This window comes from Neocloeon triangulifer, unplaced genomic scaffold (assembly GCF_031216515.1).
Source record: "Neocloeon triangulifer isolate White Clay Creek 2 clone unplaced genomic scaffold, ASM3121651v1 ptg000012l, whole genome shotgun sequence".
Taxonomy (NCBI): Eukaryota; Metazoa; Arthropoda; class Insecta; order Ephemeroptera; family Baetidae; genus Neocloeon; species Neocloeon triangulifer.
Window position 1 is genome coordinate 10,493,237 of NW_026775554.1, and position 20,882 is coordinate 10,514,118.

Genomic DNA, 20,882 nt, shown 5'->3' on the forward strand with positions numbered 1-20,882 from the left:
AAATATAAAAATTCAAAAATTGTTAAACATTGTAATACCGATTCCAGATATAATAAAAATAATGTAGCTCGTTTAAAAAGCATTCATTATGGTTGTCGGTCCACAGCACTTAAAAAAAATGCGGACGTTGAAGAATTAAATTTTATATAGCACCTATTGCTCAAACTGACAAAAGGGAAAACTAGTATGAACCTTGAATTTATTATGTGTTTGTGGATGAACAAAACTGACAGTTTTTAAATTTAATATTAATTTTATATTTATTGTTCCTTAACTTCACGCAATCTCCTCACTGCGGAGCGGACAGAAACAGCAGCAGTGGTGCTATAAACCCAGGCGCCTCCAGCGACTGTCCTTTTGCACCTCCTGCAAGACCAGATGCCAACACAGCTCCTTTTCATCGAGTCCTGAAAAAATGGTTAAGGTCAACAAACTTCAACAAAAAATAGGAATAATTTTCTGTCAAAAACCACGCACAACAGACGGAATAAAAGGCAACTATCAAATCCAATTTGGACGAGTAAATTTATATTTTCTGTGTGGAGTGGCAACTAATCAACTACATAATATGTGCTATTAAATATCAGAAGGGCTTGAAATTTTGTAATGGGCATATTCAGTGAATTGTGAATTTCAATCATACCTTTCCGCAGAACGAGCAAGTGTATTTGGAGTGCTGGGTGATCTCCATCTTCTTAACCGTTTTACGGAGTGAGGCACCATAACGGGTGCCATACTTTCCGCAGATTCCAACCTTCTTCGTTCTCTTTGCCTAAAAAATATTAATTTGCATTAATTCAAATTGTAATCACTCGTTTTCTAACATGAATGACAACAAAGCAACAGACTGATCCAAGGGTCTTACAGACACCGACTTTGATGCTTATTTTGATGGATATTTTTGAGAAAAATTTACAATCGACGGCAGTTATTTCAAAGATTAAGAGTTAAATAAAATATCTAATGAATAATTAAAATGAAAAGTGCTTTCCATCAATGGATGATGAGAAATTAAAATAGAGAATTTACCATTTTCACGTGAGTATCGACGGCTGCTGTTTACCGGAAGTGAGCGAGAAAAACAAATGACTCTCTAGTCAAGTTAGCCGAATCGTGCCTTTTCAATCCTTGTATTATACCTAATAGAGATATTTTATAAATAGTTAAGGCTTTAAAAATTTTATATTATCAGATATGTGAAGTTTATCTGATCAAATCTTCAAAATTAAAATTAAAGCCCTAAAAACTGTGTTCGTAAGTGAAGGATTCAAAGTTTAACAGTTTGAATAAAAGTGGCGGGAAGAACGCACACGCGCTGCCCGCTGTCAAATACACTGCCAACTTACACTGCCTTGCCAAGATCTTTGTGTGTCTCCCTTTTCGTTTCTCCTCGTGGATTTTTGTGTTTGCAGATTTTTTGGTGCAACATCAATTATCAATAATTATTATTCCATGTAAATCCATTAATGTTATCTTGATACATCTTACGATCTTACAGTAAATAATTTTTACCATTTTAACCAATTTTAACATTTCATTTTAATCTTGATTTAACATTACTTGCTTACAAATATATTTATAAAGTGCGATTGGAGTGCTGGGCTTTAAATAAAATATACAAAAACAAAAATCCAGTTCTTTTCGGCTTACTAAAAATAAAAAAGTTAGATTTTATACTATGATCTGATTTATCATTTCTATATTCTTAATATGCTATTTATTTTTTATCGTTTTGTTCACTATTTTTTTTTTTATTTTACTTGTTTGATAATTTTCTTTTTTAAAAGTGTGTAAAAGCAATCTCTCAATGATTGATAATATCCAATATGTACTAAAATTTTAACAATGAATAATGATTTCGCACACGGCCACTTACCCCTAATAATAAAATATGTTCGTGAAAACAGCGCTTACTTAAAAGTATAAAAGTATGTGTTGAGAATCAGATTTTATTTTTTGTTGTAACTGGTAACAGAAGATTACCCAGAAGATTGAATTTGAAATTAAGATTTTCCTAAAAGATACGAAAAATAAAGATAAATTTGGAATAATTGCTCATCCCATTTTCTATATTAATGTAAAAATCTTGAAGTTTTGTTAGAAGTTCACGACCGAGGGTTGATTCATGATGGTGATTTGAATTTTAACATGTAGAGCAGGATATTGTTTTTCCTTAAAACAATAAAAACTCTCACAATCATTGAGGAAAAGCCGAACTTAAATTAAAATCACCATGAATCTTATGAAGTTATTTGCAATTACATTAAATTCAATTTTTAAAACTAGAAGGCGCCGTGTACAAGTTTCCATAAATGGCATAAATGATAAATTTTTATTTTTCGCCTGCGCGCAGCGGCTTTATGGGTTACCGAAACTATTCCACTCCACACATGGTTGTTTTGTATTCGTTCTCCTTCCCATTACACACGAATACACTGCAGCCAGCATAGCATAAAGAGAAGAGGCAAGAGCAATCCAGCAGTCAGTTTCTTCTGGGACGACCCAGCGGACGGACGCGGAACAATACAACCGCTCTCTATTATGAGCACTGGGTGTTCAGCCCAACTCCGCTGCTGCTTATCCCAAAACTTCAGATTCTGCGACAAACAACCGAAGGCGACCTTTCGGCTGTTTGGATTTCCTAACCACCAGAAGGGTGAGTAAATAATTTTTAAATTTTATACTTTATTTCCATGTCATATTTTGTATCTTGATTTATCAAATATAAAAATGCAATTTGAGTTGAGAATTCATGATGGTTTAAAGGTGCATATATGTTACAAAATATTATATAAAAAATTCATGGCTGAATCGGCGTTTCATATCACACAAATAAGCTTCCGCTCTCCTTCATAGAACTTTATTATCAAACTGCGGCTGTGCATTTATGGCATTTATGTTTAAAAGGAGCAGAACACAAAACGGAAGCAAAATGTAATAATATAAAAAAAAACTTCCAATAATTGTAATAAAAAAAATATGGATTTCAAATTTAAAATGGATTAAACTCTAGTGTATAGAGCGATATTGTATATAGAAAAGATTTAGATGATTTGTTGTTGTTTATTTGTTTAATTTATATATGGTGCTATTTATGCTCCATAAAAGATTTGTTATAATTAATCTAATGAAAGATGGCATGGGCTGACACTGATTGATATAATATATAGGATAAAATATTATACAATCTTTTAGGCGAAAGAGGTGGCATCTCACCTGACTATGAGACCATTTTATGTTTATTTTTCAACAAAATGAAAAATAAAAAATAAATTTGCAACTATACACCGTCGTTAATTGAAAAATTAGATTTTATTAATCTGCTTTTATATTGACGATTAGTTAGAAAATGTCTCACGCCTTCTCTCCTTGATTAGCATGACACCCCTCACTCTTTCGCCATCACGAGACAAAGCAGTTGCATGGCGTGCACCTTTTCCATTACATTAGCGCCGAACTCTGCTTTCGGTCAATAACCTCAACGCCAACCCTCACGTTTTATTAAAGGGGTTTGTTGTGCACTCCAATCGTTGGATCATGAACCAACAGATGCGAAATAATTGGTTACATTTGCGCGGAATTTAAATAGAACTAATACTCCACTGCAGTGCGTGTGACGTGCATATAGAGCAAGCAATTGACGAGAACGGAAATCCAGACACCATAAAGATTATACAGTATAAGAACGCGTGATTTTTTGTTCAGCTATTTTTGAGTTGGTGACAAATAATGTGGTTGTCGCGCCAATTGCAAAAGAAAACCAAACAAAATGACGTTTGGAATGAAACCGTTGACAGAAAGAGGTGCTGAAATTTTCGCATCCTGCCATAAAATTGTCGGAGGAGTTTGAGGGAATTTCCAGACTTCACAGACACAGAGCCGCCTTACGCTGATAATATTCCATTATCATTATTATTTTTTGAGTCTGTTTGAAGAGTGAATGCAAGTCTTTCATATGAGCACAAAAAAAGTGTTGCATTCATTCGTCATAATATGGAAAGCCTCTTCAAACGACAGTCTTGTTTATTTGATTCTAATTTTGCTGCCATTTGATGTCAAATAATTATTTTATTAATGTTTTTATCAGGTTTATAAAAAAAATCCGCAACTTACAGCCACTCAGTCTGGCTCGGCCAAACTAAGTGGGTTTTCGATCAAAAGATGAGCCAACAGCTTTTTTGTAAGCGAAGACGATCAACTGATGAATAAAATTAAAATCTTTAACATAATTTTTGTGTTGGGGGACTTATATCTCTTCTGTCAATACTGTGTTTTTATTATAAATTTGTTCAAGTTTTGCAATTTGTTTGGATGGCATTATGATTATTGAATCATCAAGTAAAAAAAGGAGGTTTCTATTATTTATTTTTTACGATTATTTTATTATCTCATTATTATAGAAAAATAAATATCAAAAGGTTTTGACGCATTTTACTGAAATTGTGCAAGACATTAATTAAAACAGAAACACACGTGCACATTTATAACAATTTGGGGAAATAAGTTTTAGCTAAACAAATAGTATATTTTTATTTATTGTATTTCTCAAGAAAGATTTTTGTTTTTGTTTTAGCAAATCTACTTCAGCCAAATATTTCCTAAAAAAATTCAGTTCTGAGACCAAATAGAAGCGATGAAATAAAATTGCATCTTATTATTCTTATTATTTAAATTTGTTCAATTGCTAATAAGCCAATGGTGCAGAAAGCAATCGCATAATTAATGCCCTATAATGCAACACATAATGAACCGTAATGAACACATAAGTGCTATTCTTACGTAGAGTTTGCAGCTAATTTTTTTCAATTCCCTAATTTTTTTATAAGAGCATTAAACAGTAACTTATGTAAACGCACATTTTCTACTCTGATTTTCCCTTTTTCATGAGAATTGGCGTGTTGCAGAATTTGAAACTTGTCTTTGATTTATTTGATGTGCATACCATGAGGTATTATTTGTTTAGCCGAAATTATGCCATCAATCATAAAATAAACGCGCGGCAGATAAGCCCACCGCGCTGAGAGAGAATTCAAATATTTGCTGGTGAGGGATAGTCTCAAGTGTGACAAGTTGCGACTGCTCATATAATTTACAATATATTACGTTGAAAAGTACACCTAAAAGAGGCGGATAGCAAGAAACAAGCTTTTTCCAAGAGACGCACAAGACCCGAGTCGTGGAGGAGAGCGAAAAAGTGCTTGAAAATGCGGAAATTATGAACATGCGTTCATGATTCTTTTTGGCTTCATGGCCGGCCAAGATCTGCTGCAAGCTTAATAATTGCTCATGTTTTGACCACCTGTTTTTCCTGGAGTTTGAATAAAATGCGTAAAAAGTTTGAGGCTACTTAAATTTTAAGTATTTATAATTTATTTCAATAAATAAATTTCAAGTAATAATTAAAAAAAAGAGAAAGAACAATGGATGAACACCTAATTTTTATTGTTCCGTGCATATACTTTGTTGTTCCATCACAACATTTAAAATTATTCAATATTTTAATGTACTTATTCAATATTTAAAACCTTAAAACAAGTATTAAAGAAATTAAATATTTGTAATAATTTATTTTGAAAATTTTATTTATTTATTTATTGTCATATTAATAGTGTTTAAAAATTAATTATTTTAAATTTTTGACATAAATTTGGAGATATATTTTTTTTCTAAGGCTAATATGTTTAAAAAAAATGAAGCTTCTATGAAGACTGAAAAAGCTTGAATTCTTATTATTTTTAAATTTATGCACCGCACGTAGCACAATTGCGAAATGCAGCTGTCCTTCGTCTGAGTTGAAAATTTGCACCGACTGCTGCTACTGCTAGTGCTGCGGTATCACATTTACACTTTTTAAATGAAGCCATGCCAAAGTCATCATACAGAGAGCACTGCGGCCACTTCCGAAGTAGCGGCGGCGCTTCCAGCAAAATAAAAACCGGAGAAACGGACGCGTGTATCGCAAAAGCGACTCTCGACAGGAAGTGCCGCCTGGTTTTTACCGTGATGAATTCGCAAGCGCCGGGTGCAGGCGGGGAGAAAGAAAGAAATATAATAAACGTGATGGCCCCTGACTATACTTTCGCACACCCCTTCTCATATACATACAATAGCAAAAGGAGACAGGTGTTAGTTTTCGGCGCTCAGACACACCGGTTCCCAGCAACGGCGGTTGATAATTAATTGGCGCGTCTTGACCTGTTCAACATTATAACGGACAACTATCTGTCGATTTTGTTTGATCCTTAAAAAAGTTATAAGGAAGAAAATGAAATTAAAACATAACCTCTGTAGCGAAAGCGTTAAAAACTTAATTTCTTAAAAAGAGCTTGGCTGTTTTGTGTTTTCGGAATTTATTTGTTTAATTTTCTTTAAATTAACATAATTATATTTTATCCATCTGAGCTTGTTATTCATTAAAAATGAAATTCCCTCAAATTTGCTGAAGTAGAAAACAAGTCAAGGGCTATCTCAGATATTGATCAAAATATACCTTTTTGGTTTGTTTTGCTGCACTCTTGGACACATTTGATCTCCAACGGCGCAGTGTCGTCCATAATAGGTGGATGACAAAAAGAGATGCAGGGAGTCAGGTAGCTTATTGTGTTTCGCATAACATAATGTGCAGCATTTTCACTAGAAATGGACCAAGAAAAGGTCTGACTGTCATGTTTGAAAGGAATACCATGGGAGGGTGCAATCCAATATAATGGACGAGTATTTTGTTACTCACTCTAGCTACCTGCTATTTATCCGATGGTTTGGGTTACTATTGGATAAAGAATTAGAGAGCCCAAAAGAAGAATAATCTAGACTGGAGCAAATTGCTATAAGGAAATATTCATTAGCTCGCAAAAAAAAAACAATTTCAAATTGGCATTGCATCGCGATATTTTTAGATAAATATTTTAAGTGTGACTTGTTAATGAATGAAATAATTATTTATATAATGCCTCCGAATTATTAAAAAAAACATCATTTATTTCGAAGTTAAAATACGTTTTCAAAATGAAAATACGCTTTCATGGAAGAGAATTAAGTTGTGAATTTCCAGTAAATTCGTTCCGAAAGGGAAAGGGTTTTTGGGCTGCAGCGTGTTTTCAGCCGCACAAGGCAGGTGTTCCAAGGTCATTCTGAAGAGCAATAAATACATTTCATTATATTCTGGACGGCGGGGGTGACAAATATAACCCCCGAGCGCCCCGATTCTCTTCACAAAACTATATTCCTGTTCCTGTCACTTTTCAAGCGGAGATTCCGCACCATGCAATTGACAAAAAGGCGCTCGATCGAAAAATAACCGACCGCACAAATATGTCTTGTTTGAAACGCTCCACTGGCAGCGTAAATGTGATTGCACGCATTGTAAGCAGATCAGAGAATTTTTCGCCGCTTTTCACATGAGTAAAGCTGCTGCAAAAAGGTTAGGAGGCGACCCTGGCCCTATAACTTCCTCGTCGTACTCCAATTACACTTTGTATCTTGACAATTATCCACGATCATTTTATCATTATTGCAGTTTATTTATTCACAGATATCACTCTTGATCACTTTGTATGCTTACAATTAGTACAAAAAAGTGTGTCTTGAACAATTTTTTGTTTTGAGAATATGAGTCTTATTAGATTATTTTAAATTTTATTCTTCAAACACTTAACAAAAATCAACAAAATGATTGTAATTATAATTATATTTATTTTAAGCATCATAAGCTCAAGGACTTAAAAATTGTATTTGCCTGAATTTTTGAATTATCAGCTGATTTATAATTTTACATCTGTGAAAATTCAATGTGTACAAGAGTGTTAAATTTGAAGCCCCAATAGTGCTGCTGGGTCATGGCATTATAAAAATCTCGCGACCTTCCGTCTCGCTATTTGATTTACTGCCCGCAGCCAGACTGCTTTTTTTTCCTCTCTGTTGTAGTACAAGTCAGGGTGAAAATGTCTCTGTTTTCACCCACATGGGGAACAAGGCTCAATTCTCCACCCTATTCTGACACGGTTTCGCCTATTTATTATTTGTGAGCACAGAGGAGTAACAGTTCAGCGGAAGAAGCGGGCGTGCTGAGGAGGCCAGTTTTACTATTTTACTACAACGGGTCCTTCTCAGAATTGGGGTAAAACAATCAATTTAGCATTTCAAAAGGCCATTATGCGCATCTCAAAACATATTCTTTTGCCTGCTGAGCTTTGACATTGAATCCCGTGTTGTGACTTCTATAGAGAGGGTTGACCGCTTTTTCATTTTGAGCTGCTAAGGTCACTCCTTCATTTGAATTTCAACTGAGAGTTTTCGGTTTGAATGCTAATAAGTTTTGCTTTTAAATATGAAAATCACTTTCATCAGCGTCCTCCTTTGTCTATTCCAAAAGACTTATTCTGTGGTGTCGTTGAAAAGAATTATAAACCATAATTTTAGAAGTTTCAAGCAAAAAGTTTTTTATTTAACTAATAAATACAATTTCAATTTTGATCATTTGCCTGTTTGAAAATTTTAAAATAAATTTGTTTTTATTTACTGCAAATTATTCTGGGTTGCTTATAAAACTTCTATTTATTAGATATTTATAGGAACTGCTATAGGAAATTATTATTTATATGAATTTTCAGTTAGAAAATTATCAGTTTGTCAAACAAATAAATAATGTTAAAAGCAAATGAACTTGTGAGAAGTGAAAACCGTAAGCGTGCAGCTGTCAACATCGAAATTAGTAGAATTTTCGATGGACCAAGCGCATTACAGCTATTTTCGTGGTACGCTTTAAAATACTCCTTGCACAATGCTCTTGTTTAACGGTATATACAGCCTGAAAATGAATGTTGTTCTTTTCCACCCTCCTCATTGTATATGTATTGCACCCCCCTCGTGCAGGGTGAGATACCTGCCAGCAGCACGTCCGCATATGATATGTATATATAGAGAGAGTCGGCATTCAATTTCTCCATCGGGCATGCTTGGCTTATGCAGGCCAGGTCACTTTTTATGGGACTTACAAGGGCTGGTCGCTCTTCTTGCACCATGGAAAATTGTTTACGGCCGCTTTTCACATAGCAGAGAGAGAAATTTGTGTGCAGGAAGATCGAACAGATGGTCTGATCGTCTTTATAAAAAGTCTCGCACCCTTTTCAGTCGGAATTTACAGCCACAATCTATGCGGAATTTTATATTTTTTGGGATCCGACATGCCGAGGTTATTTGCTGGCCTTTGTGGAAAGTTTGTTCATTTAAAAAGGATTGACGTGTCGCTCGTCTGAAAGCCACTTCCTTTCGTTATATCTCCTCATACTGGAAATGCAAATTAATCATACATATTTACGCACGACATGGCGCCAATCCGACCCTTGGAATATTTATTGTGTAGAAGATGACGAATTAATTTTGAAAATTTTTGGTTATTTTTTTTTTTTATTTGTTGGATCGTCCCTAGAAATTTCTTTTTCTGACGCCGCGAGAAACTAAACGCTGCCAGATAGGTGGAACGCGAAACTCATTTTCAGTACTGATATCTGTGAGTGGCCAATGGGAAGCCGGCGAAATTCTCAGCCGTTGGGCAAATAATCTCATTTATTAGGGGGCCAATACTATTGATATAAGAGGGCTACGCGCTACAAACTTTCCTCGCAGTTCCACTTTTGCAGCCCTTGAGAAGCAACAAACCAATAAAGGTCGTTGCTTCATATAAAACTGCCTGATATTGTAAGTAACCATGAATATTTATTTTATCCCAGGTGTTTAATCAATGAGAATATAGCGTGGTAATATTTGTATCACAGTAGTTATTTCTGCAAATAATTTTTATCAATCAACTTTTATTACTTTTTACTTTGTTAATTTAATATATTTGGTTGACATGCAACTTAAGAATTTTGATATTTTAACTCTTATTTGATTAAATTGATCACAACTCCTGATAATAAAATTATATTTTTTAGTACAATTTCAACGACTTAAAAATTTTTAAAAAGCATACGGTCTGGTGCTTGACATATTAACCATCATTGTTTAAATGATAGTTAAAAGGTATGTATTTAATAGAAATAATTATGTGTATTTTGCTAAAATTAATTTAAAAAAAGTATATTGTAATACTTATAGATTGAACGTGATATTTCATTATTATTTAATCTCAAAATAAACTGTTTTGCATTTAAAATCAAAAATTAATATAGCCCAAATATTTAATTGCAAAATAAAATTTCCAAATCGATTAACTACATCGCATACAACATTGTCAAATTTGCTGAAAAGCCTGAAACTCCAGCAACACTCTGCACTTTTTCACCCCTGGCGCGGTTCCTCTACAAGTGGTGCGATTTGGAGTGGTGGCACCATAGTACAGAGCGGCGGGGGTTGCGCGGCCGAGAGAATCGATCGCGTGGGGCGCCATGTTGGTACCCGTCCTTGGGGTCGATAGAGAGACGGCGGGGCGCAGGTCCGTCCGAGCGCTCAGTCGGTGCTCGGCCGTTTTTCGGAGACCAACCCGACCGCCGCTCACTGGGCCACTGGTGCAACCCGCTCCACCTTTGACAGGTAACCACCGCGACCTGACTGTGAGTCGTTTTTGGAGCCAGGCTTTTCCTGACGAGGGATGGTCTTTTACCCAGGATTTCAATAGTGATAAGAAGCTGACATTGCAGCTATTTTAATGTAAAGGGGAAGGTTGTTGACAAACAACAGAGCTCCAGGGCAGCGCACCAGCAGATCGATAATGTTGTGGCTGCAGTTTTGGTGCATCTGGGGCAGTGGTGAAGCAAGCAACGAATTGGGGGTTTTATTGATCAGGAGATATGTTTATCAAAATTATTTATAAGCTCACACGCAAAATGCTATCATGCGTTAATTAATTTTATTATTTTCTTCATTCAGGCGTACAATAAAATTCAATAATATTAATTCATATAAAACTTTATCCTGGCACTTCATATATATTGAGCCAAAATATAGTCATAGCTGTAATCAATTTTCATGATTTTTGTTACCTCTCACAATTTGTTGTCAGTAAGGCTTATATTATTAATCTTATAAAATGAGCTTTTCTAGTATGCAACTAATAGATGAAAAAATTAAACCCCATATATGGAGTTTAAATTTTTATTAAAAAAAAAACAGTTTATACAAAAAACTGATTATTATTTTTGCTGCAAACTACACCTCAGTAAAGCAATCAATTAAATTTTATTATTAATCTTATCAATTTTATCAAATGAGCAGTTCTGTATCAAACAACTATTTATAGCATTTGATTATTGAACAGACAAATGAAAAATATAAATCAAAGCTGATAAAGACTTAAGATTAATTAAGGGAATGAGTTTATCTTCTGTCCTTAAGCGGAAACGATCGAAAAATAAAAAGCAGATTGCTGGCGAATAAGCAACTTTCTGTATCTGGCCAGTTCTCCTTGATATTCTGTCCTGTTTGGCTTTCTTATCAAGCTTGATTTCCTCTCTTTCACCGCGATGTGTCATCGATCCGCCGAGACCAAGTAAGCGCGTGAGGGAAGCGCTTGCATTTGACGAACGGCTTGCATAATGTCTAAAACTCGCCCGCCTATATTGATCTTTCCGTTGGATATTTGCCGATCCAAAAATAAAATATCGCAGACTGATCCTTTTATAGCCCAGGTGTGTTTGTGGAAAAGGGTTGAGCACAGTTCCAAAACGCAGAGAGAGCTTATCTAGATAACATTCAATTCACAAAATTTATCTCTTGTAAATTTGGTTTACTTTGAAAGAAATGAAGAGTTCAACCAACTTGAATTGCGCAAAAGCCTATTTGACAATAATGAAATGAATGAGAACATTTAAAAATAATTTCTTTGCTGTTTCTCAAGAGAAGGATGTAAAAATTAATTTTGAATTTGAAAAAATATTTTGATTAAGTTGTCAAGCTTTATATTAATTTAATTCAAGGCAAGTAGACAAAAAATGAAAAAAGAAGAGAAGCAATAATTCAATGAATAAAATAATACTCGTTGGTTAGGTAGATATGCAAAATCAATGAGCTGAAAACAGAATGTTTTGAATCGGCTGAGTAGGCAAATGTGCACTTAAGCAGTACCAAGGCTACCCTTCATGCTAAGGGGAGGAATCGCAAGAACAGAGCACGGCCCTGAGTGTGCCTTTCGAAGGTCGGCCAACGTTATTTGTTTCGTTTCTGGGTGTGTTTCTATTTTCCTCGCACACAAAGCTGCTCCGGTCGCGCCTTTAACCTTAGTCAACCCGCACTGAACGAGGGTGCATTGTACTTGTCGCTGCCGGGCGAAGAAAGAAAGAAAGAAAACATTTCACAATTGGCAGGGATATCTTTTAAAGCCACATTTATTTATGGAAATGTTTTCGACCCCATGCCAGATTGAAATCTGAAAAATATAACGTATTTGGCGTCGCCGCGTGTGACCAGCATATTATTAATTGTTTGCTTTTGTTCGAGTGCCGCGGCGAGAGGAAGCGCACGTTTGCGACCGCGGTGCTCCCCGCCGGTCATTTCTAATTTTGGCCTCCGCTCTTTAAACTTGCGGATATTTGGCAGGAGGCTGCAGAGCCAGCTGGAATTTGTTTGAAATGCTCCATCCTCCTGCCTGCCGTCCGCGAGTGGCCAAAGAAAGAGCCAAAGTGGAGCGCGAACTGAAAATAGACTTTTGCTTTAGTAGTGTCAGAGCAGTGTGGGGAGAGCACTTCACCAGCTGGGGATGAGAAGCATCATAATAGAAAGGTGCGTCAGATGGAGATTGGTTAAATTTGATCATTTTTATTAAAATAATAATTATCTATCAATATTTATATTAAATAAGCGTCATAAAAATATTTGAGCTATAAATAATTCAATAACACCATGTAAAATTTATATGTACATTTAAATTTTGTAAATCATACAAAATTATGCAACCAAATATTAAAAAAAAATTTGATATTTTAATCTCAAAATTTCACTTCAGCGGCTCTTTTTGGGAGTTAAGGATATATTTATTTCGATCCATATTATTATTTATTTATTTAAAGAAAACAAGAGCCTTGCTTTTGATTCCTTATTATTATCATTATGATTTTAAATTTGATTCTTCATAACTTTCGACGTGATTTGATGTAAAAAATGTATGGGAATTACAGATTGCAAAAGTATATCGTAGAATTTTAATCCATTTATTATTTTTTTATTTACTTTGATTATGTACAAATATCTTTTCACAAAACGAATATTTACTGTAGAAAAACTTTTGATATTTTTCAATCTTTCTCCCTTTTGTTTTTGTTTTTTAAGCAGAGTGACTTGCCGTCGTTCGACTCCTCCTTGCAAAAGGGGTGGTGTTGAATTTCACGAAACTGACGCACACGCTGCTACTTTTTGCCGTACATTTGCAGAGCGTAGGAGGAAAAAGTGACACCAGCAGGTCTAGGGCAGTGGGCTTTGGTGCGTTCAATCCAGTTTCCACCCCGGCTCTTCATTCTTTCGGGTTACTGACTCTTTTAAAAACAAAATCACGTGATCGGCAGCGAGACTTTTGAGTCCAGCCGAAAAAAGAGACAATTAAAATATCAGAGCACCCCAAGAGCTGGTTCACTGAACTGCCTCTGCTATTTTTACCAACTTGGTATTATTTTTAGGTCCCCGAGATTAAAAAATGCGCCGCCGGATTAAATTTGAGACACAAAAAGCAGTTTTTATTAATGACTGTCACATGCGCATAGCTTGCCAGCTAGACAAAATCATGTTGCATATGTGCTGGAGAGAAAAAAAAAAAGCGAAGCGTCACTAATCAAAAAAATTATTTACTCGGTTCGTTATTCTTATTACAAAACGTTTCTTCAAACTGACGTCAAATATTAATTGTCAGTTCGATTTCATTAAAAGTATATTTCAGAAAATTATTTTAGTTCATTTTTGGGCTGAAATTTATCCATTCCACAATCTCAAATGAATATAGAGTAGGTTATCTTGCAATTATAAAACAGAAACTTATGGTTAGTGAAATATTTAATGTATGCTACTGTCTTAAAATTATCTTATCTGTGGGATTCATGATTATCTCTGGCTTGATAAATTTGGATAACCCAATTCTATAAGGTATGATAGGAGGAGCTTTGTTTAAATTTAGACTAAACTTAAGCACTGATTGTCAAAGTACACATTTATAAGTCCTTTACAATTATATGACCACGCACGGACATTTTTATATCTTGCTCAATCTTGCTCTGATTTTCAGCAGATTTAATTTATTTGCGAGCATTATCTTATCATAAATACAAGAATAGTGACAAGTGAATTATATTGCTTGTTTACTTTGTTTTACTTCTTCTTTGTGATTTTATAAATTTAAAATTTAATTTAAAGCATAATGAAAGGGATTTATTGTTATATTTTATTTCTATACCCACTTCAAAAATAACTCCAGCTGTTAGTATTTGATCATTTTGAGAATAAAAAATTATCTAAGATTGTTTTTGAAATTTATTCAACTGCTTCAAAGTTTTAAACCCTTGTTTTGAAAAGAGCTCCAGTTTCCATTAGCAATAAAATAACGTGCCATTGAGCACGCTGCAGATTTTGTTTGACCAGGGCTCCAGTTTGGTTGAATAGGCCCAACAATTTATTACCAAACGTCAGGCGCGAGGCAAATAATGAAAGCAATAACAAGAAGCTCTCGCGTGCAAGCAGCACGTCGTAAATCAATTTGGCGTTGCAGCCAAAAAGCACCACTTGAGATGCGCGCTGATAAAACTGTATTTGATTTGGGCGCCTCTAAATAATTTGCACGCCAACATTTGATTTGGCCAGAGTTGGTTGGGAAACCGCGTGTGCTGTGCTCTTGGGCACGGATTTAAAAATAGAGCATTGGGTTTCCCGGCCAGCAAGCGTGATGCTGACCCTGTGTGCGAGTCAATCATGCATTTCCCGGTGCCATATTATTCTGCAGTTCTCCAAGCGTGAACTGAAATAAAATCAAATATGTGACCTTTAGCCATCCATTAAATGTTTTATGAAACGTTAGATTTTTAATTTTTTTGCTCTTACTGAGCTGTTTTGTAAAAAAAAAGAAAAGAAAATGCTTTCGCGACTTTGAAACGTAATCTGCTCCTTAGGTGCTGTGCAGGCTCATTTTTCCTCTGAAGGCAAGTCGTTTTTTCCTCTAAAGCAGACGTCATTTGAAAATAGCGACGGCGGATTTTGCGAAATGAGACGTGTTTATTTTCCTTTGAAACAAAAGACCCGTAAACTGTGCTGGCGGAAAAAGCAAGGTCTCTTGCATAGACGATGTTAATTTTCAAATCTCGTTTGAAAAATAAATTTGTCACACACGAGACAAGGAAAATTATAATTCAAACGCATAAACCGCCACTCTTGTCGTGCAGTGTTGTATACATTTTGTAAATCGGTGGCAAACAAACGCTCATTTGCATCAAAACGATCAAGGCCGCGCGGCACAGAATGCACGATCGGACCGCGCTCTCAATTTGTTGCATTTATTTATATATTTCGTTTGGACAGGAAGCGGCTCACGATCGAATAATAAGCGCTACAGTATCTGATCAGAAAACAAAATATTGAAATTCAATCTACATCCTCTAATGTTTTGAAACTTTTAAGCGTGATATAAACAAAAATCGTTTGGCAAGATGAAAACATTTAAACACTCCAGCCGGCAAGTAATTGAAGCAGTGTTTTTTTGCATAATTCATTGAGCTTGGGAAAAATATATTCCCACACTTTACAGAGGAAGGAAAATAAAATATGTGTTTGCGTTTTCTCGCAGGCTCTCCGCTCCTATTGGAATGCTAAATTACAATATTGACGTGACATTTTTAGCGCGAGCGGGCGCTAATTGTTTTTTTCTCTTCTCTCTTTACGACTTTCAAATGGTCCAGTGCATTTCGCGCTCTCTCTGCTCAGTCGGAATTTGTTTTGTGACACTGGAAATAATACACCCTAGAACACACTCTCGTTCAAGTTTAAGTTACTGACCTTCATGCCTTTGCAGGCTCATTAAATTGAAAAAGGATTTCTGTAACCAGGCGTGCTTTTTTCACACCGCGGTGACTGCATAATATATATTATATATTATGCTCTGAAATCTGCTTGGATTGCATTCTTGGAATGGGGCGAAAGGGAGATGATGATAAACGACAGCACTTGATAGCACAACATGCATATATACGCATCACTTGCGCTACCGTTGCGATTTCGCCCCCCTTTATTTTAAAATATTGCAAGTAAAGGGTTAAAATAATTTAAAAAATTGCAAGAATTACAATTGCGCTTTAAAAAAAGACATAAAAAAATTATTTAAAAATTTGTCATCCTTTTCAGAAATTTTCTATTGGGATAATGTGCAATCACTTAAATTATTGAATAATGAAATTAATGAACTAAAATTTTAAGTAATTAAAACAACATTTTTGTTTGCAATTAAAAATTTTGAAATGATCAAAAAATGATTTTTTTTCTACAATGTGAGGCAACTTTTGTCATTGCGTTTTTGAGGTTTCATGATATTTCTTCAACACCACTTACATTAATGTTATAAAGCTGCGCATTTACTCTGCTTATAATTATATCATCGATTGTGCATGGTTTCAATGACGTCATGCTGCGATTTCAATTTTACTGCAATGAGACTTTATTACTTTTTGGAAAAGTTTCCTCGTCAGTATTTATTTGCGGCTCCCGATAGCTAACCTCTGCAAAAGATGCGTTTCCCATCCGCAGTGCTGACGAATTGTGTGACAGCGCTCTGTCTTTGCAGATGTCTCTCATGCGCGCTGCTAAAAGCGCGCGACTAGAGCCACAAAGATCATTATTATTTTAGGCCGCGCGCGCTGAACACACAGCCTCGCCATTCACCGCGGCGCCCAGTGTAGTGGTCTGTGAATTTTCAAATTCCACTTGAATGGCAAATAGAGACTTTTTTGCTAATACAAAAGGCTAAATTTGGCCCGAGGCTTCCGTTTTCACTTTCAATGACTGGAGCGCTTTGTGACGCACCAGAAAAACGCGAGCATTTAAAGAATGATTTATTTATGACAACACGATGGTTTTCACTAAAAAAATTTTAAATAGAGTGGAGAGAATATAAGTTAATATATATTAACTTTAAATTTTATTTTTGTTCCAGAATCTGATGAGAAAAGGTGAAGATGGGTGAGTGCGAGCTGCGTGCCGAGAGGCTCTCGTTCCAGTGCCTCTTCCAACAGGAACGTAGCAAAGATGTCGAGTTCGAGGTTGGTCCTCCCGAAGGTCAGGCATGGCGCCTGACGGCACACCGCCGAGTGCTGGCGGCCTGCAGTCCTGTTTTGAGGGCCATGGTGTTTGGGCCTCTGGCCCATAAAAGGGGCAGCACCATCGAGATCAGGGATATTGAACCGCGCGCCTTTGATTGTCTTCTTAGGTTAGTATATTTATAAAAAAAATCCACTAATAATATAGAAAATGTATTTAATTTGGCGCTTTTTTTTCTTAAAGTAATAATTTTGGGTCCGGTTAAGTACTTTCTTTACTTTTTAAATACAATAAAGGATAAAGAAATTTAATTGTTTTGATAAAATTATGACATTAAATGTCAAATGTGTATTAAATAAACCGATAGGAGAGTAATGTGGACTATTATGTGATTAAATTTCCAGTATAATTTATTTAATTGAATAAATTTTTTAAAGCTAATTTATTTTACTTATAATGCATAATATATTTTTATACTCTCATAAATTGCAATGATTTAATTTGAGTTGAAATATTCCTTTTTGATAAAAAAAATTCCCACTTCCTGTTGCAGATATGCGTATGGTCATCCACCACAGTTCCAAACGTTGTCCACCGCGTTGTCCACTCTGCACGTGGCGCACAAGTACCTGTGCCCGGGCCTTGAGTGGGAATGTGCCGCCTTCCTCAACGAGCAGGTGCAAACGCGACCCGACTGCGCCCTTGAGGTCTTTCAGGCCACCAGCTTTTATTGTCAAGTACGCCATCCATCTCCGCACTTACAACTTCATAGATAATCTTTTTTTAAATCAATTAATTTTTTTATAATAAAATGTAATTTATTTGTTTTAAATTAATTAAATTTTCTCCAGATGAAAGAAGTGCTGGAACCAACAGCGCCCCCAGCTGAAGATTTGGAGGCTGACGAGACCGAAGGCAGTCGTCTGATGGACAGTCCGCGCAGACGGTCCCTGATGGCCACTGCTGGTGATGGTGGCCGACGCTCAAACTCGGACTGGAACGTGGCGATGGGCGAGGCGAGCACTCGGCTGCGGCACAACTGCCTGCAGACGATCGACCAGCATGCCAACGACGTCCTCGCACTCGAGCAGGTGAAACTTCTTTTCCTTCTTTGTCAATTGCAACACCTTATTTACATAAAACTCTTCCGACCGAAACAGTTGGAGGACTTGGATCTGGAGTCCCTTCTGGCGGTCATTAGCCGAGACAGTTTTGCCGTGACCTCTGAAGTGTCCCTTTTTAACGCCGTGGAAAGATGGGCCGAGTGCGAATGCAAACGCCGAAAGTTGCCACATGCCGCCGAACACCTGCAAGAGGCCTTCGGAGGATCTGCCGTCATCTGCAGTGGAAAGGTGGCACGCCTGCTTCTGCTCAGCCCTCAGGAGTTTGCAGAAGGACCAGTGAGGTGAGTCCCTAGCTGACTGAAGATGAAGTTGTTATGCAACCTGCAACACAGGAATGTTTTGCAGGCTGCATATATGAATTGCGAGTTTTGGAGTTTTAAATTGGGGAAAATTAAAATTTAGAGATAAAAAGCCAGAAGGAATAAATAAAAAATTGAAAAATTTTGCAGAATTGATTTAAATAAGTTAAAATTTGCATCTGTTTTAATTTTTATGTAATAAATTATATTATTCAAAAATTCCCTGTGCTTTAATACTATTTATTTTTATTTTTTATTATCTATTAGTCTGAAATTTATGTTAATTTATCTTAGGAGTCCTCTGCTGACTGCTGAGGAGCAGAAGACAATGTTGGTGCGCCTGGTTGGCAACAATCCGTGGACGCAAGACGCCGCTGTTCTAAAGCCCCTGGACTACATCGAATGGGAGCAACTGGCGCGGCCGAGAGTTCCTTGCTCTCCGAACTACCTCCCGATCAAGACCCATCAGTACCCTGGCAGTTGCGAGGGCAGTCCTTGCAAGTCGTCAAAGAGCAAGTGCTGGCGGTGGTGGTGGCCGTGCCGGAGGAACAAACAGAAGCCCACCAAGGAGGCCAAGAAGAAGAGGCAACAGCAGGACAAGCAGCCCAAGTCAGAAAAGCCCATTTGCTGCTCCAAAACGTGTGATTATTTCATTATTCTGATCGCCTGCCTCTTCGACTGAGTGCATGATTTCCACCCACTCTTTTTTCGATCTCTGCTGAATTTTTTTGAGAGTTTGGAGAAAGATTTTTTTAGTCGTTCTCATAAAAAAATTCCTATCCATTATAAATTGCTCCTGAAGAGTTTTCGTCTTTGAAAAACACAAGGAGCTGTCAAATTTTCTGTAGCAAAAACTTCTCCAGACTCTCTTTTTGGCTCTCAAATTTGTATTCAGAGAGGGAAAATTATGGCGTCCATGACACACATACACATCGCATTGAAATGGTGCCATTTTTTTACATTTTTCCAAAATGACGTAGGTGCGAAATTTCTAAGAAAAAAAAGCACAATATTTGACGAAAAATAAATCTGTGACGTGTAGAAATGGAAATTTCCTTTGTTAGAGCTTTTGATTAGTCTATATTGAGAATGTTATGTACTAGCTGTTGACAAGCTCCTTTCTTATTGTTCCTATATGTAGATTACTACTAAAAGTATAATATAGCCTCTCTCAAAATTGCAACTGGAGGAGCCCCCACAATGGATTTGCCAGGCTCGTTTGCGTTTTGAGAGTATTGAAAACCAAATTGGGCTCTATATAATTTATGTTAATTATGGGAAAAAAATTGTCAAAATTTATCTATCGAAGAGGCTATAAGCTAGTCATGTTCAGTTCAGCCCGTAGCACACCTGTATGTTTCTGTTCCACAACTATTGTAGAGGTCAAAAGTTAAATTTCAACATTTTTTCTGTTTTATGAAAAAGATATCCATTCGAGAAGTATAATTTTGGTGCTAATAATTTGACCTCTACATATAAGAGTAGAGTGTCTACCAAATTTTAATGTAAATCGTTAATTGTCACAAGAAAAGTTAAAAAATCATGCCAAAAATATATGATATATTCAATGCACTGATACAGTTGCTATGCAAAATTTACAAGCTTAATTGGACTGGTGTAACAAGTCTGATCAAGCGCAAATGAATTGCAAAACAAAACATAATTTTATACTGCTTTTGTACGCAGAATTTTAGAAATATAGTTGTGTTTAATTTAATCCAGACTGTTCAAGTGCCTATCTTGAAGATGAAATCGTAAATTGTCAGTTTCAGAAGGCTAACTTAATGAATTTTACTTAAGCTTTTAGAATAAATTAACAACCTATCATGCAATTTCTCTTACTTTTGTTCCTATAAATCTTTTTGCAATTGTATTAAGTGCTTTGAAATTTGTTGGAAAGACGCCGGAAACTAATATGAATGTTGAAACTAACTCAATATATACATATATGTCACCGCCTCTGCGTGTTTGAGGCGTTTTGTTCGCTTTTGGAAATTATGTTGTTTATTCATCAGGAATGAAAAATAAAATCATGTTCGGAAACTCTGGAAGTAAAATAATATGCATTGGCCTAGCTGCGCAGGGCTCAGAGAGGATGATTTATCATTGAGCTGGACACTTACTATATCTCTATGAAGATGCAGGACGCATCGTTTGCCGATTTCGTTGCATTTAATTAAAGTTGTACGCCTACTTAAACATCTTGTGTTGAAGCATAAGATAAAATAAAATGAAGTATTAAAGA

General features: G+C 36.0%; 2 protein-coding genes across 5 annotated transcripts; one reads left to right on the top strand and one right to left on the bottom strand.

The window, feature by feature from the left end:
• Window positions 1–233: 233 nt before the first annotated feature.
• LOC132197376 (large ribosomal subunit protein eL43) lies at window positions 234–1,188 on the bottom strand. The gene is made up of 3 exons (XM_059620628.1): window positions 1,030–1,188; window positions 644–772; window positions 234–407 (listed from the first exon to the last, which is right to left on the bottom strand). The coding sequence occupies exons 1-3, from the start codon at window positions 1,030–1,032 to the stop codon at window positions 261–263; spliced, it is 279 nt and encodes a 92-aa protein (XP_059476611.1). The 5' UTR covers window positions 1,033–1,188; the 3' UTR covers window positions 234–260.
• Window positions 1,189–2,465: 1,277 nt separating this feature from the next.
• Window positions 2,466–20,879, top strand: LOC132196936 (BTB/POZ domain-containing protein 1-like). 4 transcript variants are annotated; one of them, XM_059619891.1, is made up of 6 exons: window positions 2,466–2,656; window positions 17,111–17,383; window positions 17,768–17,951; window positions 18,066–18,305; window positions 18,375–18,619; window positions 18,932–20,879. In XM_059619891.1, the coding sequence occupies exons 2-6, from the start codon at window positions 17,133–17,135 to the stop codon at window positions 19,317–19,319; spliced, it is 1,308 nt and encodes a 435-aa protein (XP_059475874.1). In that variant the 5' UTR covers window positions 2,466–2,656; window positions 17,111–17,132; the 3' UTR covers window positions 19,320–20,879. The 4 variants fall into 4 exon arrangements, with proteins under 4 accessions (XP_059475874.1, XP_059475878.1, XP_059475876.1 ...); XM_059619895.1 differs by lacking the exon at window positions 2,466–2,656 and adding an exon at window positions 9,602–9,696; XM_059619893.1 differs by lacking the exon at window positions 2,466–2,656 and adding an exon at window positions 10,418–10,530.
• Window positions 20,880–20,882: the final 3 nt, after the last annotated feature.

What these genes read in the sequence shown, in the direction of transcription:
- LOC132197376 (XM_059620628.1), bottom strand. An exon ending in CTTGCTCGTTCTGCGGAAAG is followed by an intron (nt 408 to 643) that starts GTATGATTGAAA and finishes CCATTTTTTCAG; the next exon opens with GACTCGATGAAAAGGAGCTG.
- LOC132196936 (XM_059619891.1), top strand. Translation starts at nt 17,133, where the DNA reads ATGGGTGAGTGCGAGCTGCGTGCCGAGAGGCTCTCGTTCCAGTGCCTC. An exon ending in GCCTTTGATTGTCTTCTTAG is followed by an intron (nt 17,384 to 17,767) that starts GTTAGTATATTT and finishes TTCCTGTTGCAG; the next exon opens with ATATGCGTATGGTCATCCAC. An exon ending in ACGTCCTCGCACTCGAGCAG is followed by an intron (nt 18,306 to 18,374) that starts GTGAAACTTCTT and finishes CGACCGAAACAG; the next exon opens with TTGGAGGACTTGGATCTGGA.